Genomic DNA, 24909 nt, shown 5'->3' on the forward strand with positions numbered 1-24909 from the left:
CAAACAGAAGACTAATGGAGGGAAAGAAAGCATATCTAGCTGGTAGTAATGGAAAAGACCAGCTGGTGTTGCTACAAAATAAGAGTTTCTTGTTAAGAGCAAATACCAGAAAGATTCATATCTTGGTGACTAAATTATTGGGTTTAATCTTCAAGACAATAATTTTGCATAATGTGTATGTAGTGATTTTCCACATTCAATATTTGAATCAGCTAGGGTGATTTAAAAAGGACATTACATTGTGGAGCCCAATATTGAATTTGGGTGAAAAAGTTCAAAACCGAGGGTTGGGGGGGGGACAAAACTAGTCTAGGAAAATTGGTGGATGGCTATAGTGCTGCCAGCATAGCATATTCAGACACTAGATTTAATGGAAGAGGCAAGAGTAAGACAGGCAGATCTAGTTAATATTATGTACACACAGACACACATGATATAGCTGAATGAATTCATGTCATGTGTAGTGTTACACTGAAAGTCAAATGAAATAACCTAAATGATAGTAATGATGCCAAGTTTCTTTATTTCCTGCCAAACACTGTTCTAGGTGATTTCCAGTGATTTCATACCCATCATAACAATCTGGTATTATTCATTATTTGGATTAAAGAGAATTCCCCAAATGACCAGTGAACAGATTTCAGGATTTAACTCCTGAATTTTGAACTCCACAATCTATACTTTCTCAGGTTTACTTATCTAACGAAACCAAAATTAGACTCCAAATATATTCCCCTTGTGTACAAAATTCTCATTTTTTAAGAACCATTAAATATTGGGAGGAGGCAAGGGGGTAAAAATATGGTGGAATGAGATGGACATCATTACCCTAAGTACATGTATGAAGACACAAATGGTGTGAATATACTTTGTATACAACCAGAGATATGAAAAATTGTGCTTCCTTTTGTGTAATATGAATTGTAATGCATTCTGCTGTCATATATAACAAATTAGAATAAAAAATTTTTAAAAATATCATATATATCATTTTAATTCAGAATTCTATTCCATCATGAATTATCACTGCAATAAGTATAGAAAAAGATTATTTCGGGGCTGGGGATGTGGCTCAAGCAGTAGCGCGCTCGCCTGGCATGCGTGCAGCCCGGGTTGGATCCTCAGCACCACATACAAACAAAGATGTTGTGTCCGCCAATAACTAAAAAATAAATATTAAAATTCTCTCTCTCTCTCTCTCTCTCTCTCTCTCTCTCTCTCTCTATCTCTTAAAAAAATAGATTATTTCACTTCTGCTTGAACACTTTCAGTAATGGGGATTTTATTATCTCTACTTAAGTCTTTATATGGTTCAGTGGCTAGGAAGTTCTTCCTTACTTTGGACTGAAATCTGCTGCCCTATAACCTTCCCTTTCTAACCCTGATTCTGCCCTCTGGACTTGTGCAGGTGTGCGCATGTGCACACGTATACACCCCCCCCACACACACACAATTTTGTGCCTCTTCCACAGACAGCCCTCAAAGTATTTGAATATAGCCACCATAAGTCTATTCCAAGGCATTATCAGTTGCTAACTAATCTAAAAAAGTGTTCATAGACTTCACTATCTTGGTGTATTTCTTATACTATGTATTATCTTTCTATACACTAGTACTAGTCAACAGGTCCTTTTCAGTCAATACCTTATACTTTTCACAATTAAAATGGATAACTAACTTAAGATTAAATGAGACCTTAGTTCCAGCTGCAACATGAACACCTGTGAGGCTGAAACTGGAAATTTGAGAATTGTGCAGGCACTTAATCATCATTTACACTTCCCATCTTTAATGCTCAGCTGTGAAGAACCAGGCAATGACCTGCTGAAGGCTATTCCAGTAAAACCCAGGATACATAAACCAGGGCACATCAAATATGCTTAACAAGAGCCTTCTCTCCAGCTGTCAATGAGCCTGGCAACACTAAAGATGCACAGTAGGAGGCTCTCCTATCGCTGACATTTGACTAGTTAAGAGTGTTTGGTTAAACATTTTGAAAAGTGATAGGTGAGTAAGGTCTTTAGTTGAAGTTGTGGGTCAAATTCCAGTCTTGCAGTAGCACATAGGAGACACAGAAAAATAAATTACTGGACTTTCTAGTGCATATAGAAATAAAATACCTTATGGCCTGATGGAAGGTAGGATTGAAGGCTAAGCTCTATTTTATAAGTCAACCTAAGTACAAATTATTGTGAAAGGAAAAATAAAGCTTCTAAAATTTGTTGTCAGTATATTCATAAAAATAAGAATAATAGAGATGTATCGAAAAATATAGCAGGATGTGAACCTAACAGTAAAGGAAAACACCTTTGCCTATAAACCTTAATGTTTTTGAAGATTGTGACTTATCTTAACTATCACCCTGTCCTCATATAAACAACATGTGTAGAAATATTCAAAATAATATAAAACAGGAACTCCCTGGGAACAAATACCATAATGTGAAACATTTATGAAGAAATTATATAGAGGAGATCTTGTTATGATACACATATAATTTCTATGAAAATTTATTTTTTACCCTGCAGACAAGATATCTACATCTTATTCATGCCCATTTATTTGAAATGAATATATATGGAGATATGTCATTATATGTGTGTGTATATATCATCTCTATTCATATTTTCCAGAAAGCTAAAAATGATATTGAACTATGCTAATGCATGAATCATTAATAGTTTAAGGAGATACATTGATAACCACGCCTTATATTTCAATACAATTTACATATTTAAGAATTTTCACAAACATCTTTTTTGATCCTCTCTCTTAATATTTAACTTCCAGAGAGTTTATTGTTAATTTTTCCTTAGTGTTGATAATAATGGTTCGTGGTAGAGAGAGTATCCAAATTGACTTTTTCTAACTTCCTAACCTATTTTTTTTTCCACAATGTAATGTCATGTATTTGTTTAAAAGAAACTTTTATGTATTTGTGGTCTATAAGTCTTTTTTTTTAAGAGAGAGTGAGAGAGGAGAGAGAGAGAGAGAGAATTTTTTATATTTATGTTTTACTTCTCGGCAGACACAACATCTTTGTTGGTATGTGGTGCTGAGGATCGAACCCGGGTCGCACGCATGCCAGGTGAGCGCGCTACCGCTTGAGCCACATCCCCAGCCCTGTGGTCTATAAGTCTTGACTGATAAACTTGTAATCTTAAGAATCTGCTTTATCTCTCTAAGAGTTAATGCTTTCTAATGTTTTCTCTAGCATTTTTATTCATATATATTTATTTATGTATAAACATTAAATATGTAATTGTACAAATAAATTGAATAAATTGTAATTGACAGGCTGGGTATGTGGCTCAAGCAGTAATGCGCTCACCTGGCATGTGCGGGGCACTGGGTTGGATCCTCAGCACCACATAAAATAAAGATGTTGTGTCCACTGAAAACTGAAAAATAAATATTAAAAAAATTCTCTCTCTTCTCTCTCTTCTCTCTCTTTAAAAAGATTGTGATTGACAACATAATGTGTGTGTGTGTGTGTGTGTGTGTGTGTGTGTGTGTGTATATATATATATATTTGACAAAAATTTTATATACTTATACAATATAATGCTTTGAACTATGTACATATTGGCACACAACTAAACTGAGCTAATTAACATATGTATTATCTCACTAATCATTTTTGGTGATGAGATGTTCCAATATGTTTTGCACAATTTTGAGAATGAGAAACACCAAGAGTAAGAATCAGGAGCTCTTCGTGAGAAATTCTTTATTTTTAAACAAAAGAACTTGCTTTCTTTTTTACCAAAAAAAATTTTTTTCATTCCTTTTAGTTTATTCACTGACAATAAGTGAAACATCCCAGTTGTTTGGGGGTAATTGTGTGTCTTCAGTAGGGTCAGCAACCTTATGACTCAAAAGAAGCTCTTCTGAAATTGTAACACCATACATATACTTAGATTTTTGAAGTCTGCTTAGTACTCCATGAGAGTTTCTGCTATGTACTTCTCAGTCTTATTTCCATAAGATGCAGTTTCCCTGCAGTGAACTGACCTGGTCCAAACACACAATGGCTTAATTCTATAATAAATTATGGGAGTTGTAAAGCTTTCCAGTACAGTTTACCTCTTAAGTAACAATTTTTTACATTGCCTTATAAAACTAAACTTATGTTTTATTTGTAAGTCATTCTGGACATAATAAACTTTGAGTTAGGGACACTTAGTTTCAGGAGTTTTGAGTATATTCTTTTTTGCTATGTTGTTTTATGATGGTTCTGGAGCTACTTATTAGCAAAGCACCTGAAATTCCTGGAGAATGCTAACTTCTACTAAAAATAACATCACACCTAAAGGTGCACAGAAATATAGACTTTATATAATTCTGAACTCCAGCTGGTTTTCATCTATTTCTATTTATTTTTCATACAAAGAAAGCCCACTCTTGCCATCCAATGTTGTAATGAGATCAGTTTGCTTCAGTTTTGTGTGAAGAAATATTGCACAGAATATGCATGTGGGCCCTGCTAGTTTAGGCAGCTCATTCAGACAAATAAAAGATTATTTGATGATATCCTGATGAATGTCTGATGTCAGAGAACCCTGACGTAATAATCCTTGCCCTTCTCAGAAAATTTTTTGTACGTTTCCTTTAATACCCCTCTTGCACCACTGCATATTGTTATCTCAATCATTCAAGAAATTTATTTTGCTGGTTTTCAAATTTACTTTGACTGAATATACTTCAGTTAGTCATTTCTGTTACAGAAATTTATAATGACAAACCAAAGAAAAAATTTATCCCTTCCTATCCCTTCTTATATGGGTGGATTCTTTAAGAAAACTGGAGATAAGTAGTTGAATAGCTTCTTATCTTCCAAATTGGTGGACAGTTTTACCTTATTAATTTAGCAAATTTAAAAAATGAAAATTATTGAAAAGAGGCTAATGTGCATTTGATGGCCATGAACTCATGGCAGAAATAACCTATTTCTAATTAATTATTGCTATTTTGATGCCCCGATGCAATGTAGGAAAATGATAATAATACTAATAAAAGAAACAGGCAGACTTCAGAATTCATATCTACCACTCCACAGTTAGTTTCCCTAATTCTACTTTTAGATGTGAAAAATGGAGATACAATCAAAAGAAAACACTTTCCCAGCACATACTGATGTCTTTCGCTGAAAATATAAATTGTAAAACAGGAGGTCTGTCTCAAGCAGGACAGGTTTGCTTTCTTCTTTGAATTCTGTGTAACCAGCTTTACATTTCTTTTTGAAGATCAAATTAAAATGTTTATCAAAATGCTTTAAAATATCTGATGCACAAAAGATACGGAAAGAAGGGGAAGGAGAGGTACTTGGATCTGAATAAGAGCAAGATATATTATGTCAAAATGGATTCTATTGTCCTATATAACTAAAAAAAACAACAATAAAATATATTAAGGCAATATTCAGCTCAATTCAATTAGTTTAATTCATATTTTTATCACTGAGTTTATTACATGACAATAATATACTGATGATAACCATCAGGAGAAACAAGCTCATGCACTGCACAAACAACATCAATAATAAGGAAGACTAATGAAATGATCAAGAAAATAACATGAATTAGGCACATCCTATAGAGAGTGAGCCTTCATGGGGCAAACTTAATGGCTTTAGGCCTTCACATTTGATCCTAAATGGATTAGTCTTCATAAACTATTAAAATAGGTGATTTGTAGGGGCTGCCATAACAAATTATTATAAATTGGGTGGCTTAAAATGATTCTTTCCCAGTTCTGGAGGAGAGATGTCTGAAGTCAAGGTGCAGTTATGAGCCTTGTTGCTTCAAAAGCTCTCAGGAGGAATCCTTTGCTCCTCTAGCATCTGATGACTGCCAACAGTCCTTGATGTTCCTTGGCTTATAGTAGCATCACTTCAATTTTTGTTCCCAAGGCAATTTTACCTCCTTGTGTCTGTTCAGTCTTTATTCAAAATTCTCTTTTAAAAAGATAGTATTCTTTATATTTAAAGCCCAACCTGACCTCATCTTAATTTGATAATATCTGTAAAGATCCTGATTCCAAATGGGGTCTCATTCATAAATACTGATGTTTACGAGTCCACAATGTTTTGGTGGGGAACACAGTTCAACCCACAAAAAAGTCATAAGATCCAAAATTTGAATGTGTTTTTAGATGGAAGCAGCAATGTAGGCAGTTTGGTGTCTGATTCTAGAATTTAGGCCTGCCTTTACGAAAATGAGTCCTTCTCGTGCTCTTGCTGAACATGTTAGGTTTCTACATTGAGAAATGCATTTATTATCTACATTAATAAAGGGAATTCTTATGTTAAATCTTCATCCTATGTGCATATACTTCTATAGAAATGTTTAAAAAAATATAGTTGATGATGGAATCAGGAGTCTGCATAATCTTATGACCCGAAATTATTATTGCCATTCTTTTTTTTTTTTCAAAATGTGGATAATATGTTGTTAGAGGAGAAACCAAAACATAAATTTACTTTTAGTTTTATACCTATAATTTTCAATAATATTAAATAATAACAGAAAATTCACTCTCTCACTTATATTGATCATACCTACTTTAATTGCTATAATTTCTGCCATATGCCCTCTTTCAAAAACAGATAAAATGTTTCACAACAAAAAGGTATTTTTTTGAGAAAAGATTACATTAATATGATGATTGTTTTTTTTAGAAGTACTGTATACAGAATACCTACCCCAATTTAATTTTTGTGTCAACCTACCTATATTTTAAAAACTAATAATGATCAGTGCAAAGGCAGAAAAACTAATTAAGGAATAATCTATTTCTCAAATAGTATTCCTCATATTAATGGAAATATTCTTTAAATGTATAGTGTTAAATACACTAGCCATTAGTTTTACAAATATATACACATACACACATACATATCTATGTGTATATAAACATGTGTGCATATACATACACATCTCTTAAGTACTCGAAATGATCTTGTATGGATAAGTTGTTGAATTTTGTATTTTATGTTTTATTTATCTGTAATTAAAATGGTTACTTTTGGCTACTAGTTACTATACTAGACATCAGAGTTCTGTCAGCTTTTCATAATGTTATAAGCATATGAACATCCTTAGAATGATGTACTCCTTTGATCTCAAGATGGGTCTAGTGTAGCAACATTTACAAATTGAAATAAGAATGAAATAAAATAATTTCTTTTTCACATAAGTGCTAAATTTCTTTTGTAAAATAACAAAGGAAACCTCACATTGGGTGGGGTGGTAGAAGGAGAAATGATGAATTATGTTGCTGTATCAAAATCATTAAGGAATACAATTTGTTCTGGCACAATTACTACATATATTATAGCTGATTTAACTAAGTGTTCATTATCCTGTGAAATAGAAAAGCATCTGAGTGCTCAATTCCATCTGGCTGACTAAAGGTCACTGAAGATTACTTAGAAAGCCAAGTGAAACTGATTATTTCATAACAGATATATGCTTACACCTTAAATTCTGTTCATATATAAAGTATCAATTATCATCATTTTTGGCAAATTCAGCAGAGTAATATTTAAAAGAAAATGAATATCTTAAGTGAGCCAGTTTCAAACACAAAGAAATTATTGTGTGATTACTATTTTGTTTGATACATAATCATCAGTATAAATAATAGAATTTGTTTTACTTCTCGCCAGACCATGCTTTCATTAAAAAGAGGTTGTGTCAGACACGTTCTTCAGGGAATGAGTTTGTAACCTGAGACTTTGCAATGTGCATTTAAAAAAATATGAGTAAATGAATTAAAAATTATAATTGTAATTTTTAATGTTTTTTATAATCATAACCTAATAATAAATGGACAATTTTTTTTCTACTTTTTAATAAGACTTTTAAATGTTTATCTCAATGTCATATGTAATTTTATAAAACCTGCTTAATTCAAGAATTTGCATGTAGAATCTTACCTGTAGATGTTCACGACATGTTTGCCTCTTAGAACCTCCTTTTAAGGCCCATTTTGCAGGATTTCCCTCATTTTTATAATCTTTTTGGTATTATATATATATATAGAAAATGAATGGCTGGATAAGTTATGATTTAAGACTATCCATCAAACACTAATTCATAGTGCAAAAATATAGGAATTTCATTGACGGACTAAAAGAAAACATTGGAAATACAAGAAGAATAATTTCTGAGAAATGGTAAGCTAGAATGCCATATATGAGAAAACAGCTTATAAGAAATATGACTTTTTTTTCATGGAGTTCACCCAAAGGATTTAATTGTGAAAATGCCATTTGTACCATTAATTCTTCTCTATCTGTACATAAAACATTGACTTATGGAAATTTGTTTTTCTCAATCAGATTCTGAGTTTTCATCCTTCAAGAAAGATGCCATTTATTGATTTATTATCTCTCAATATTAGCCCATTCTTCATTGCTTGCTCTATGAACAATGAGGTGATTCCTTTCAATATTTTTATTTTGCCAGCAGAAAGTGTGGTAAGTTTTGTCGGTAGGAAATGCTAGATAACATGGCAAGAGGAAGGGGTTTTTCTTCCTGCTTCTGGGGTACATTGTTAGATAGTTTCTATATAGCTGTTTCCCAGAATTCAGCTCCTGCAGTGTGCAGTTGGCTTCTCTACTACCCAACCTCTACAGAGCACTGTAGCTAGTAGCACCCAGTTGTCAGTCACTTCTTCCTACTGGGGAGGTTCTAATGAGGACACACCTCATGAATGGCTTTCTCTGGCATCTTAGAAGGCAGCTTTCTAGCAAGTTCTGTTTCGAATGGCATCACATTTAGTGATCACAGTATTGCCCTCCCCAACAAAGTCCAGGTAACAGCCATGGTGGAGGGAAGGGATTTTTCTGGTGTGCACTATTGTAGCTCTGGAAGTCATAGTTGCTCTTTTATAGCGGCTAATCCTATATTCATTTGATTTCCCTTTAATTTTTACTAGCTAATCTTTCTTTTTTTTTTTTAATTTTTTATTGATTATTTAAAGCATTACATAGCTCATGATATATCATCTTTCATACATTAGACTCAAATTGTGTTTTGAACTCCCATTTTCACCCCAAATATAGATTGCAGAATCACATCTGTTACATATTCACATTTTTACATAATGCCATATTAGTGTCTGTTGTATTCTGCTACCTTTCCTAACCCCTACTATCCCCCCTCCCCTCCCCTCCCCTCCCATCTTCCCTCTCTATCTCCCCTGCTGTTGTTCAATTCTCTCCCTTTTTTTTTCCCTCCCCCTTGCCCCTCATAGCCTCTTATAATTTTATGTATCCTTGAAAGTCTCCTACCATTTCCATATGCTTTCCCTTCTCTCTCTGTTTCTCTCCCCCCATTCATCTTTGTTTACTGTAGTCTTTTCCACATGCTCTTCCTTCCTGTTCTGTTCTTAGTTGTTCTCTTTATATCAAAGCAGACATTTGGCATTTGTTTTTTAGGGCTTGGCTAGCTTCACTTAGCATAATCTGCTCTAATGCCATCCATTTCCCTGCAAATTCTATGATTTTGTCATTTCTTAGTGCTGCATAATATTCCATTGTGTATAGATGCCACATTTTTTTTATCCATTCATCTATTGAAGGGCATCTAGGTTGGTTCCACAGTCTAGCTATTGTGAATTGTGCCGCTATAATCATTGATGCAGCCGTATCCCTATAGTGCGCTCTTTTAAGGTCCTCAGGGAATAGTCCGAGAAGTGCAATAGCTGGGTCAAATGGTGGTTCCATTCCCAGCTTTCCCAGGAATCTCCATACTGCTTTCCAAATTGGCCTCACCATTTTGCAGCCCCACCAGCAGTGTACAAGTGTACCTTTTTCCCCACATCCCCGCCAACACTTGTTGTTGTTTGACTTCATAATGGCTGCCAATCTTACTGGAGTGAGATGGTATCTTAGGGTGGTTTTGATTTGCATTTCTCTGATTGCTAGAGATGGTGAGCATTTTTTCATGAACTTGTTGATTGATTGTATGTCCTCCTCTGAGAAGTGTCTGTTGAGGTCCTTGGCCCATTTGTTAATTGGGTTATTTGTTATCTTATTGTTTAATTTTTTGAGTTCTTTGTACATTCTGGATATTAGGGCTCTATCGGAGGTGTGGGGGGTAAAGATTTGTTCCCAGGATGTAGGCTCTCTATTTACCTCTTTTATTGTTTCTCTTGCTGAGAAAAAACTTTTTAGTTTAAGTAAGTCCCATTTGTTTATTCTGGTTGTTAACTCTTGGGCTATGGGTGTCCTATTAAGGAATTTGGAGCCCGACCCCACAATTTGTAGATCGTAGCCAACTTTTTCTTCTATCAGACGCAGTGTCTCTGATTTGATATCTAGCTCCCTGATCCATTTTGAGTTAATTTTTGTGGATGGCGAGAGAAAGGGATTCAATTTCATTTTGTTGCATATGGATTTCCAATTTTCCCAGCACCATTTGTTGAAGATGCTATCCTTCCTCCATTGCATGCTTTTAGCCCCTTTATCAAATATAAGATAGTTGTAACTTTGTGGATTAGTCTCTGTGTCTTCTATTCTGTACCATTGGTCCACCCGCCTGTTTTGGTACCAGTACCATGCTGTTTTTGTTACTATTGCTTTGTAGTACAGTTTGACCTCTGGTATCGCTATACCTCCAGATTCACACTTCCTGCTTAGAATTGCTTTTGCTATTCTGGGTCTTTTGTTTTTCCATATGAATTTCATGATTGCTTTGTCTATTTCTACAAGAAATGCCGTTGGTATTTTGATTGGCATCGCATTAAACCTGTAGAGAACTTTGGGTAATATCGCCATTTTGATGATGTTAGTTCTGCCTATCCATGAACAGGGTACATTTTTCCATCTTCTGAGATCTTCTTCTATCTCTCTCTTTAGGGTTCTGTAGTTTTCATTGTATAAATCTTTCACCTCTTTTGTTAGGTTGATACCCAAGTATCTTATTTTCTTTGAGGATATTGTGAATGGAGTGGTTTTCCTTATTTCCATTTCAGAAGTTTTGTTGCTGATATATAGGAATGCCTTTGATTTATGCGTGTTGATTTTATAACCTGCCACTTTGCTGAATTCATTTATTAACTCTAGCAGCTTCTTTGTAGACTCTTTTGGGTCTGTTAAGTATATTATCATGTCATCCGCAAATAGTGATAGTTTAATTTCTTCTTTTCCTATTTTTATGCCTCTAATTTCTTTTGTCTGTCTAATTGCTCTGGCTAGTACTTCGAGAACTAAATTGAATAGAAGTGGTGATAGAGGGCATCCCTGTCTTGTTCCAGATTTTAGAGGGAATGCCTTCAATTTTTCTCCATTCAGAATGATGCTAGCCTGAGGCTTAGCATAGATAGCTTTTACAATGTTGAGGTAAGTTCCTGTTATCCCTAGTTTTTCTAGGGTTTTGAACATAAAGGGATGCTGTACTTTATCAAATGCTTTTTCTGCATCCATCGAGATGATCATGTGGTTCTTGTCTTTAAGTCTATTGATGTGGTGGATAGCATTTATTGATTTCCGTATATTGAACCATCCTTGCATCCCAGGAATGAATCCTACTTGATCATGGTGCACAAGTTTTCTGATATGTTTTTGTATTCGATTCGCCAGAATTTTATTGAGAATTTTTGCATCCAAGTTCATTAGAGATATTGGTCTGTAGTTTTCTTTCTTTGAAGTATCTTTGTCTGGTTTTGGGATCAAAGTGATGTTGGCCTCATAGAATGAATTTGGAAGAGCTCCTTCTTTTTCTATTTCTTGAAATAGCTTGAAAAGTATTGGTATTAATTCTTCTTTGAAGGTTTTGTAGAACTCCGCTGTATACCCATCTGGTCCAGGGCTTTTCTTAGTTGGTAGTCTTTTGATGGCTTCTTCTATTTCTTCTTTTGTTATTGGTCTGTTTAAATTGTGTGTGTCTTCCTGTCTCAATCTGGGCAATTCATATGCCTTAAGAAATTTATCGATATCTTCGTTATCTTCTATTTTATTGGAATATAGGGTTTCAAAATACTTTCTAATTATCTTCTGTATTTCTGTAGTGTCTGTTGTGATATTGCCTTTTTCATCCCGTATGTTAGTAATTTGAGTTCTCTCTCTTCTTCTTTTCGTTAGCGTGGCTAAGGGCTTGTCTATCTTATTTATTTTTTCAAAGAACCAACTTTTAGTTTTATCTATTTTTTCAATGGTTTCTTTTGTTTCAATTTCATTGATTTCTGCTCTAATTTTAATTATTTCTTGTCTTCTACTACATTTGCTGTTGTTTTGCTCTTCCTTTTCTAGATTTTTGAGGTGTTGTGTGAGTTCATTTATTTGTTGGTTTTTTCTTTTTTTGAGGTAAGAACTCCAAGAAATGAATTTCCCTCTTAAAACTGCTTTCATTGTGTCCCATAAATTCCGGTATGTTGTGTCTGTGTTATCATTTGACTCTAAGAATTTTTTCATCTCCTCCTTTATGTCTTCTATAACCCATTGATCATTCAATAACATATTGTTCATTTTCCATGTGATGTAGGATTTTTCCTTCCTTCTTTTATCATTGATTTCCAATTTCATTCCATTATGGTCAGATATGGTGCATGGTATTATCTCCATGCCTTTATATTTACTAAGAGTTGTCTTATGGCATAATATATGGTCTATCTTTGAGTAGGATCCATGTGCTGCTGAGAAGAACGTGTATCCACTTGATGATGGTTGATATATTCTATATATGTCGGTTAAGTCTAGATTATTGATTGTGCTGTTGAGTTTTATAGTTTCTTTATTCAGTTTTTGTCTAGAGGATCTGTCTAATGGCGAGAGCGGTGTGTTGAAGTCACCCATAATTATTGTGTTGTGGTCTATTTGACTCTTGAACTTGAGGAGAGTTTGTTTTATGAACGTTGCAGCTCCATTGTTGGGTGCATACAAATTGATGATTGTTATGTCTTGTTGGTGGATGGTTCCTTTTAACAGTATATAGTGACCTTCTTTGTCCTTCTTGATTAACTTAGGTTTGAAGTTGATTTTATTCGATATGAGTATGGCCACTCCTGCTTGCTTCCGAGTGCCATGTGAGTGGTATGATTTTTCCCAACCTTTTACCTTCAGCCTGTGTATGTCTTTTCCTATCATATGAGTCTCCTGAAGGCAGCATATTGTTGGATTTGTTTTTTTGATCCAGTTTACTAGCCTATGTCTCTTGATTGGTGAGTTTAGGCCATTAACATTTAATGTTACAATTGAGATATGATTTGTATTTCCAGTCATGCTTCTTTATTTATTTATTTTAGTTTGGTTAGTTTTGCTTTTTGGTTATTTTCCTCCCCCTTTACTGAGATACTTCCTGCTGTTAGTTTTGGGCTCTATTTTTCACATCCTCTTCTTGTAGTGTTTTGTTCAAAATGCTTTGCAGAGCTGGTTTTCTTGCTGCAAATTCTTTTAGCTTTTGTTTATCGTGAAAGATTTTAATTTCATTGTCAAATTTGAAGCTCAATTTTGCTGGATATAGTATTCTTGGTTGGAATCCATTATTTTTCAGCGTTTGAAATACGTTATTCCAGGATCTTCTCGCTTTCAAAGTTTGTGATGAGAAATCTGTCGTTAACCTAATTGGTTTACCCCTGAAAGTAATCTGCCTCTTTTCTCTCGTAGCTTTTAATATTCTCTCCTTGTTCTGTACGTTGGCTATCTTCATAATTATATGTCTTGGGGTTGGTCTATTATGGTTTTGAATGTTTGGGGTCCTGTAGGCTTCCAGGATTTGGCAATCCATTCCATCTTTCATCTCTGGGAAGTTTTCTAGAATTATTTCATTTAATATGCTGTCCATTCCTTTGGTTTGAATCTCTGTGCCTTCTTCTATCCCTATGACTCTCAGATTTGGTTTTTTTATGACATCCCATATCTCTTGAATAGATTGCTCGTGGGAATTAAGCATCTTTTCTGTGTTGACTATATTCTTTTCAAGTTGATAAACCTTGTCTTCATTATCTGATGTTCTGACTTCTACTTGATCAAGTCTATTTGTAATATTCTCGTTTGAGTTTTTAATTTGGTTTATAGTTTCCTGTAATTCTAGGATTATTGTTTGATTTTTTTTTAATATCTCTATCTCCTGGTAGAGCTCGTTCTTTGCCATTTGAATTTGTTTGTTTAATTCATTTTCAAAATATATTTTTATTTCTTGGACTTGCTGTCTCATGTCTTCTCTAATATTCCTTTCCATTCGAGTTAGGTATGCCTTGAGTTCTTTCCCTATACCTATTTCTGAAGTTTCTATGTCCTCCTGTAGAATTGAGTAGTCTTGCATTGTTTGTAATCCTTTTTTCCCTTGTTTTCTCATGTTGTCCACGATACTTTCCAGCTCTTTTTGATTGTCGTGTTTCTGCTCTCCTCTATAGATTTGTTTTGTTTCTGTATTACTCTGATGTCTCTCGTTTGTGTTGTTGAAGTATGACTGCTAACGTGGATTCCGTTGGGAAGGAATTCCGACGTTCGAGCTCCAGTGACGACACTACTCTGCTATGATGGGCCCCAGTCTCCTTGCCGGGGTGCCCTAATGGGGGGGTGTGACTGGACTGTCTCTGTGTGGTTTCAGCTCCCGGTCGTGGCAGGCGGGTAGACTCCAGCCGCCCAGTATCACAGGCCGTGGGCAGGTGATCCGTCACCAACGGGAGGGCGTTCTCCTACCGCCCAGTTACGCGGGCAGTGGGTGAACTGTCGCCGGTGGGCCTGCAGTTTACAGCTGCCCAGTCGTGAGGGCCTTGCCTCTAGGCTCCTGGTTTCTCCTGCTAGCCTTGGTTTCTCCTGCTAGACCAGATTTCCCCTCAGTGATGATTCTCGGCAGTTCAAACTGTACTCTGTGCCTGTTTTGTTGTTGCAATCTGTCGGACAGTGGCGGTGGATACTTCAGCTGTCCAAGATGGTGGCCGCTGGTTACCTTAGTGGAGTGTCCCTTGTGGGGGGTGGGGCTGTACCGCTTCCGTCCCCGTCAGCAATCCCGAACTCAGCCCGGGGGTCAGTGCGGGCTTGGGCTTGGCTGGTGGGATACCACCGTGTCGCAGCCACTTAATTCCCTGCTGACTAGTTAACCCCTTCTCTGGGGCGCCACGCCTTCTGTAGCCTCGGGGCAGGCCCCGCGTATCAGACAGCCTGGATCTCCGGGGTCACACCGTTGGCTTTTGGGATCCCCGGCACTCTATGGTTTTGATTTTTTCTGCTTGCCCCTCCCCCAGCGCTGGCTAGACAGGTTTTGTTTTGGCCGCTGATGGGAGGGGGGGGTTGGGGGTCAGGTGCCTCTAGCTCTCCTTTAGTCTTTATGCAGGCTCACTCTGATAGTCCCTCCCCATGAAAGTCTAGGAGAGATTTTAAGCGAAATCCCCCTATGTATGGGGGCTGAGCTGGGTGACACACACCTGTTTGTTGTTGCAATCTGTAGGAGAGTGGGGGTGGATACTTCAGCTGTCCAAGATGGTGGCCGCTGGTTACCTTAGTGGAGTGTCCCTTGTGGGGGGTGGGGCTGTACTGCTTCTGTCCCCGCCAACAATCTCGAACTCAGCCCGGGGGTCAGTGCGGGCTTGGGCTTGGCTGGTGGGATACCACCATGTCGCAGCCACTTAATTCCCTGCTGACTAGTTAACCCCTTCTCTGGGGCGCCACGCCTTCTGTAGCCTCGGGCCAGGCCGCGCGTATCAGACAGCCTGGATCTCCGGGGTCACACCGTTGGCTTTTGGGATCCCCGGCACTCTATGGTTTTGATTTTTTCTGCTTGCCCCTCCCCCAGTGCTGGCTAGACAGGTTTTGTTTTGGCCGCTGATGGGAGGGGGGGGGGTTGAGGGTCAGGTGCCTCTAGCTCTCCTTTAGTCTTTATGCAGGCTCACTCTGATAGTCTCTCCCCCTGAAAGTCTAGGAGAGATTTTAAGCGAAATCCCCCTATGTATGGGGGCTGAGCTGGGTGACACACACCTGTTTGTTGTTGCAATCTGTCGGCAAGTGGCGGTGGTTACTTCAGCTGTCCAAGATGGTGGCCGCTGGTTACCTTAGTGGAGTGTCCCTTGTGGGGGGAGGGGCTGTACCGCTTCCATCCCCGTCAGCAATCCCGAACTCAGCCCGGGGGTCAGTGCGGGCTTGGGCTTGGCTGGTGGGATACCACCGTGTCGCAGCCACTTAATTCCCTGCTGACTAGTTAACCCCTTCTCTGGGGCGCCACGCCTTCTGTAGCCTCGGGCCAGGCCACGCATATCAGACAGCCTGAGCTAATCTTTCAATACTACTTTCTCCTGTTATAATTAATAATTTTGTTTATTAACTTTTCTCTATTCAAATTGTTGTGTGATTTTTGTCTCTTGATTGGACAGTGACTCATAAATGAATATCAATTGAGAGAAGCCAGGCTCTACTGCTCTCTACTTTGATAACAAAACAGAAAAGTGTTACCTGATACTCATATTCTGATATGTAGTAAGTTGAAAGTTACGTTCATTTCTTTCATATAAAGTCACAACCCTCCTAGAAGGTGGAGTTGTGACTTTATTTGAAGGACAAAAATTATTCATAGAGGTAGTTAACTTGATCTCAAAATGAAATCATCCTGACTAATTTGTGTGTACCCTAGTATTTGTATCAGGTATGTTTATAAAAGTGAGGCCTGGAAAATAGACAGACAGAAATGGAGTATACACAATGGAGATGGCTATGTGAAGACAGAAGCAAGGAGTTTTCAAGCTCCAAGTCAAGGAACAAATGGATCCAGGGGAAGCTGGAAGAGGCAGGAAATTTTCTTCTCTATAACCTGTAGAAGGAGATGATCCTGAGGAAACTTTGATCTTAGGTGTTTGGCTTCCACAATTGTAAGATAATAGATTTCTATTATTTTAAATCATTAATTTTGTGATACTTCATTATGATAGTTATAGAAAGTTAATATAGTATGCAACTTGGATCCAAATAAGGTTAAATAGAATATTATTTATGTATCATCCAAATTCTGAGTATAGATATATATAACAAATAATATTTTTTCTATCATTATAAAATGAATATGATCACTATTTTTATCAGAAAGACATTGCTTAATAGTAACTAATACTTTCAACATCAGTGAAATACAGCTTACCTAGAGTATATATTAAACATTAAAGTCAAATACAAAAGTAATAATTTTATTGAATAATTATGGTGATAATGCCATATTATGTCCTTGACATATATTACATTTTTAACCTTATACATATTATTTCTAAATTTTCGTAGAGATGTCTTTTGTTTGAAAGATAGAGAATGTTAGAATACTATTAACTGATAATCAAATAACACTAATATCATCACTAGAAATAAATGTAGCCATTAATGATACTTTGCTGATCACTGGACTAAGCATGTTATATTTAGTTCTTAAACTCAAAATAAAATCTAATAATTTCAATTGGATTTTTTAATTCATTTTCCTTGTTTTTTTTTAAGAAACTCTTGAAGTATACATAGTAAGTTCTCTTTCAACTAATTTTACTTTCATACTTTTGAGACCCCATTTCCACATCCTTGTTCTTCAGAACATTAAAATATTCATTTCCTTAAGAAAAATATTTTCTTATTAAATTCTTCATTGTAATCCACTTTTCCCTGCATAAAATTCCAGTAACACATATGACAGAATCTAAAATCCTTGTAAGAATTAAAATATAGAACAGGAAATCTATATGTTCGCATGGTCCTAAGAATGTACAACTCTGCTTTGGTTGTACTTACTTTCTATGTAAATAAAAAGATAATAATAAAAGGTAGCATACTCTTAATTCCTTCATGTAAGTTAATACATTCATGTCATGATTTGTACATTCTTTGGGATAGACCTAAATTCTTTCAGATTTGCGATTTTTTTAAAAATAAAACAGCAGTCCAAATTCAATCTTCAGACAGAATTCAGTGGGTCAGCTTTCAGAAATAGAAGATAAAGCAAACTATTATTGGAAATCCCAAAGAAAGAAAATGGCTTGTGCCAAGCCTAAGATTTAATTTTTTCTTGAATTAATTTATAGCTAACAAAGTCTGGCTTCTTATTTCTCAAATATAAACGAAAAGGCTTAAAAAGCCTACTTGATTTTGTATGCTTCTTTAAACATCTTGATGAGTTAAGTGTAAATGAATCAGAAACATATGGATTAACTCTTCTTTAAGTATTTATAGCTATAAATAGAAGAGGAAACTAAATACTTGGCAAAATGTACTTTGGGTTTGCCATACAACAGTCATTTTTAAATTACTTGAGTTTTTCACCATCAATGAACAAGGCTGGTTTTTATTCTAGAACTGCTTTGAATATGTGAAAATATCTTGTGGAAATTAGTAGAACTCTTTAGAGGAAACTCTTAGTTCTTTCTTCCTACACAGTTAAAATGTTAAATAGTCACCAATATTTAATCATAAATAAGTATAACATATATTGAGAAAATTATGTTGTTTTCTTTTGATTATTTGAAACATTTGCTTTAGTAATAATTGAATATTTTCTACACTTATGTTGCTACATAATATAATACAGAAATTGTGTATCAATAATATTTAGGCTAAATGTTGATTTTCTCAAAATGAGGGCAAATAAATAATTGCAACTTGAGGGAAATGAAATACATGACTTTAGGCTATTAAGTAACTTTGTACCATTATTAATTATAGAGTCAAGAATTTGAATTTTGTTTTCATATGGTATATTTATATTGTAACAAATAATTATTAATTATTTTTGTCAAACCCAGCTACACTTGGATATTGGAAAAATCTAACAGCAAAGACTTACAGGAAGGTAGAGTCTTAATTATGGCAGTGAGAAGTAGTATTAGTGAAAAAATGCATTTCTCTCTTGCCACAATTTTTACTTCTTTTGGTTCATATTTTACAAAATGCTATCCTTAAATTTTATCTAATTTAAATTTTAGCCATCTGTTTTTCCCAAATTACATTAACAAATTCCATCAGACATAGATTAGGTGTTTTTAAAAATATGCATAGTTTTTTTTCTTTTCTTTTTTTATTGATTGTTCAAAATATTACAGAGCTCATGATATATCATCTTTCATACATTAGACTCAATTGGGTTTTGAACTCCCATTTTTACCCCAAATACAGATTGCAGAATCACATCTGTTACATACTCACATTATTACATAATGGCATATTAGTGACTGTTGTATTCTGCTACCTTTCCTTCCATAAGCCATGTAAACCATGTATTGTGAGTAATGCTTTCTGCCAAACATTTAAAGTGTGAAAGGAGACATCCAGATTCACCACAGAATTGCTGCCATGGTAAGCTTTCTATCCTTTTCCTTCGTCTTTTCATTATTTATGTATCCAGACATTTTTAAGAGTCTCCTTGCAGGAGTAATAATAATACTACTACCAATCCTTGAGCACCTGCTTTTGGCCCTGAACTGTGTGTTTTAACTGCCTTTTTGGTGGTGATCACATTTTCTAATTCCTTACTTCATTAAGCAAGTCTAATATTTCTCACAGTGAAGACAGACTGACACAATATCATAAACATTGCTGGATTTGAAATCTTAATCAAATCTGGAGTATTCTCATTCAGTGGCATCTCTCTGTTGAGAATCTGGCACTTATGCTTCTGCTTCATCCTCAGACAGCTGCATCATGGTTCAAACGCCCAAATAATGGAGTCTCTGAGATTGTTGTTTAGAAACATAAAATTTTCCATACCATAATGAACAAATTGTTGAATAAAAAGGTGTGAATTCATAAACATCAAAAACACAACTGCTTTTAACTTTAGATTTTGTTCAGTCATGTTTAAAAAAAGATACAGTTTCCAAACTATCCAGTTTTAGCAATGAACCACATGTTGCCATTTGTATAATCAAAAATGTATGATGCTTGTCAAAGGGTACAAAAGATTAAGTTATACAGGATGAAAATTCTGGAGATCAAATGTACAGCATAGTGACTGTAGTTAATATTGTATATACCTTAAGTGATGTTATACATATAAAAAGTAGCTATGCGTAAGTGAAATATATGTTAATTAGCTTGGTTGTAGTAAAAACATGACAATATGTGTATCAATATATCATACCTTAAATGTACAATTATGATTTTCAATTAAACTTACATGAGGCTGAAAAAAATATATGGTGCTTTATGCTTCTACACTGTGTTCTTAACATGCCCCCCAAATTAATAATTATGCTATATTTACAACCTGGAACGAAGTGGTTGATCACTATCCATTTTCTCATCTGCTAGATGTAACTGAAAGTCAGTGAATCCAATAATCTCAAGGTATCTTTAAATTATGAGCTTTTGAGCTCATACTGATAGAACCTATTACATTTTTACAGAGTCTGCCTTTCTAATATCGGATGAATTTATTCTATTTATAGAATGATCCATTTTTTCTTTAATCTTCTCTTTAGTAAGTAGAAGAAATAAGAAATAAATAAGGACTAAAAACTAGTATCCGTTAGTAAATTTGAACTTATAAAAATGTTCTATTGAACAACATCAAAACATAAACATCAAAAACACAATGTATGTTATCAAATGAAAATGAGTTGACACAATCTTCCATATTTTTCATATCTACTTTTCCATAGATTTTAAGGCTGTAAATGTGTCTCAATTTATATGATCTAAGATATTCTATTGTTCAGTTTTACTGAGAATAAAACACCATGGGTAACATTGCATTCATTTGTCTTTAATGAATTGACTTTGTTAAAGTCCCTGGAATTTAGCATAGTGCCTAGATCATTGTCACAATGTGTGACATTGGTTTATTATTGTGGTAACTAAGACCTTATAGATGTGGCAACCTCAGGAATAAATGAACTAAGTGACACAATACCAGAAATTACAGCTTTGATCATTCAATAAATAAATACATGCTTAAATATAAACTATTAGTGGTGACACAAAATGTTCATGTTTTTGAATCATATTATTATAATAATAATTATTCACCCAGTAATTTTCAGATGTGGTCATATTTAATTTTCACATGTATTCTTTGATCTCTGGAGTAAGTATAATTTCCATATTATTGTAAGAAAAATGTTCTGAAAGGAGAACATACTGCTTGTCAGGGCATGTATCATTTATTAAATAATATATGTTATTTAATGACTTTTTTAGTAAAACAAAAGAGTTTTTAGCTTTTCATAAGACATGAATCTGAAAAGAATCTATACAATATATTAAAATCCTTGGAAAGTTTGCTCCTTTTTTTGTTTCCTTGGTTTATTAATTAATGACTTTTTATACTATAAAACATTTTCCTATTTCCTTTGAAATCTGCCTGCATAACAAAGATTGTTTTACACGAATATATTTTGTGGAATTTATGTTGTTTTTATTATGTTCTTGATTACTTTTTTTAAGGACATATATTTCTGTTAGTTAACTTTTTATAACTATAATAAAATACCTTATGAAAACAAGGTAAAGGAGGCTAGAGTTGTGGCTCAGTGGTAGAGTGCTCACCTGGCATGTGTGAGGCAATGAGTTCAATTCTCAGCGCCACATAAGAATAAATAAATAAAATAAATATATCGTATCCATCTACAACTAAAAAATTATTAAAAAGAGAGGAAAGGAAGGGAGGGGAGGGGAGGGGAGGTGAAGGGAAGGGAGAGGAGAATAGAGGAGAGGAGAAAGATTTATTTTGGCTCGCAGCTTCAGAGGTTGCAGTTCATGGTCCCTTGGCTCTGTTAATTCTGGACGTACCTGTGCTGAGGCAGAACATCCTGACATAGAAGATGTGGCAGAGCAAAGCTTCTTACCTCATGGTGGACAGGAAGCAAAGAGAGAAAGGAAGGGCTTGGAACACACCATGTAATTTCCAGGGACACACCGGCAAAGGTCTATTTCTGCCTCTTAGGTACTACCTCCTACAGTTTCCACCATGTGCCAATAATCCATTCTGCTGTTAATCACTCAACAGCTTAATCTGTTGATGAGGGTAGAGGCCTCATGATTTTACCACTTCTCAAAAGCTCCACTTTTGAATACTGCTGCACTGGGGACAAAACCTTCATTCAACACAAGAGCCAGAGCCTTTGGGGAATATTCCAGATTCAAACAGTTTTTCACTTATGATATTGTTAATTTTCTTTTCAATTCTTTTAAGTTCTATTTCTAATTTTAAACATTTTATTGTCCTTTGGTTAAATGGGTCATAAAATATTGTTTCTTAGGCACTTGTGATCTAATCTTAAGAGCACAAATATTCTCTCATAACTTTTTGATTGTGTCATCCCATAATTGGATCCCAAGTAAAGAAAAGGTAAAATAAAAATTTTAGAGTATGTTTTATGCCTAAAATCAGACATAATAGTGTTTTATTGTATGATATAGAAAAGCTCTATTAAAATAATTAAGTGGGTTCTATATATTATTATTATAAGTGTTTCCATGAAGGGTTTAAAATCTGAAGAATCAGCCTGCCCTGGGTTAAATTCATATATGTAAAATATTATTAATATGAATATTTCAGAAATCATATGCTTTAGGAGAAATTTCTAGTAAATGTCCTTGCTGTCTGTCAAGTGTTTTTATTCCAAGAGATAGTCTATTGTTTTCCTGTCTTTACCTGTTCTCGCAATGCTTTATCATACTAGATAAATAGTGTAATATTAGCACTCTAAATGTAAGTTATTATATAAGATATTTACTTGTCCACATCCTAAATTTTCTAATTTAGATTTCAAATTGTCTAACTACTGGCCCACTAAGTTTTATATAAATGTATACATAGCTAGATTTACTCTACTCTTACTGAGTCTCGCTCTGATATACTTGATATTTTAATATTTTATTTTATTTATTTTATTTATTTTAATATTTTATATGAGGAATGTTGTATATTTCAATGCATTTTGCTCCATCAAAATTATATCCATCCATTCTTATAAATCACATATAACATTCTGTATTGTCTTTGAAAATATACTTCATCAAATCCATATTTGTCTAATTTTTAAGGAGGGAGAAAGACTTTATTATCTTTATTGTACCTGCCAAGAAATAACCTTTTTAGTTGCATAATGTCCATTATGATCCCTATTGGACCTTTCACATTTGAAAATCATCAGCAATAAATTATTGACAGCCCTACATTTTTTTCTCTGCAGATAATGTTAGTTTTAATCCGAAACATACCTGAAAGCTGTGTGTTATGTGAAAACGTTTATATTTCTAATAAATGAGAATCTAATTCAGATTTTGTTTTCATAGATCATTCTCAGAGCCTCATGGAAAAAGTCTGTACTAGATACTTTAAAATTATTGTTGCTTCAAAGAATTTACTTTTGGATATCAGCTTCAGTGGCATCTCTTGAGTACAGGCTTCTGAGCATGCACATCAGACCATTAATTCTTAGTTGATAACATTAGCCTGAGTCAGGATTCCCAGGGTCCTATTTATCTAGAAGTAATCCACTTCCTAAAAGCAAAATGTTGAACAAGTGGCATCAGAGTAATCATATTAATTACATTCTACAAACTAAATCATGAATCAAATTTTATTATGCTCATTTGTTTGGAGTCATTTGACTTTGTTTTAACGTTCTAATTTTCTAGTTCTACGGATACCTTTCTCTTATTACATTTTTTTCCCAACTTGTTTTTGTAAAGTTATATAAAACATTTTAAACAATGTCATATTGTCACTGATTCCACCAGATTTAGAAATTCTTACTGCCTTGTTATTTTTCATATTCATTTGCATAGATTAATGAGAGTCTGTCCTCACATTCCTCATATTATTTTTGAACAATTGATTAAAACAGTGCTCATTTTTAAAAAAATATTATAGTATCATCACCAAAGTGGTAGAATAGAAAATTTCAGCCCTCCTCTCCACCACAAAAATATACTTACTACTATTTACAAACCAAAATATCCCAGAGAAGATTTTATAGGGCCTTAAGTAATCTATAGCAATACAATGGAGAAAACAGAACAAAGCTAAGCAATCTATAGAGAAAACATTACTGGTAAGTGTGACATACCTGAAACACTAGGAGATGGCTGGGAGCAAATAGGAAGGCAGAAGCTTCAGTGTCAGCCACATGGTGGGAACCATCATGGTCCCCAGTAGCCTGCTTCACAGAAGATGCAGGATACCCTGGCCACTGAAATAACCAAAAAAGTATTTTTGCCTGGACCTCCAGAGAAAAAGACAATGCTGTACATTCTTCTACCCTATCTCAAGTAAAGGCTACCATTAATACCTCTTTCAGAAAGGAACCACTGTCTCTTGTAATTCTGCACACATCCCAATCCTGATGAAGTCAAGGTCACTCTGTGAGTGATCACATTTCAGAGCAGGGTTCTGTGACTGCAACAGACCCACCCACATCAGATTCTAGAAATATCACCATAGTTAGTTATTTCACACTCCAGACCCTGAAGCCAAGCTCTTTTTGGAAAGGTCTGTTCTCCAGGCACTGATTCAGCAGCCATAAGGAGCTGGGCCCTACCCTGACCCTGGAGCAGCTATAATTCTAAGCCTGACTACGCTCACATTCTTGGCTCCTCTAGCTGTTTCATAAGCACCCATGCCTCACACATTGTTACCATTATGGCAGTAGGAGTTTCTGTACCAAGGGAACTAATGCAATTGCCATCTTGGATCCCAGAGCCATAGTCTCCTTGCATGCCCATGCTCAGGCCTAGCTCCTTGTTAGCTCCACAGTCACCATAAGTCACCAGCTCCACCACCACTGTAAGCAAGCCCACAAGGCAGACCTAGTACCATGAGGGTTCACCTCAACTATAGCTTCCCTGGTGAGAGAAAAAGAGATCAGGAGAATTGCAGCAGCCACCATAACCAGAGACCCCTACAACCAACATCACCACTGATGATGGTAGTAAAAGGACATTTTGAAGTAGAACAGGAAGCATAAGCTCAAGATATAAATTTTATACCATGATGA

General features: G+C 35.1%; 1 protein-coding gene across 1 annotated transcript in view; it reads right to left on the bottom strand.

Annotated features, from left to right (window-relative positions):
* The window catches only part of LOC308643457 (uncharacterized protein), a gene marked incomplete at its 5' end in the record, with an annotated part of 36781 nt that extends 12144 nt beyond the window's left edge, over positions 1–24637 (bottom strand). Inside the window, 3 exons of the mRNA XM_081283292.1 lie at positions 23983–24105; positions 24205–24255; positions 24551–24637. Coding sequence (XP_081139418.1) covers positions 23983–24105; positions 24205–24255; positions 24551–24637 — 261 coding nt within the window. The remainder of the gene's footprint in view (positions 1–23982; positions 24106–24204; positions 24256–24550) is intronic.
* Positions 24638–24909: the final 272 nt, after the last annotated feature.

The sequence above is a fragment of the Spermophilus citellus genome (assembly GCF_964194105.1).
Source record: "Spermophilus citellus genome assembly, chromosome: 3".
NCBI lineage: Eukaryota > Metazoa > Chordata > Mammalia > Rodentia > Sciuridae > Spermophilus > Spermophilus citellus.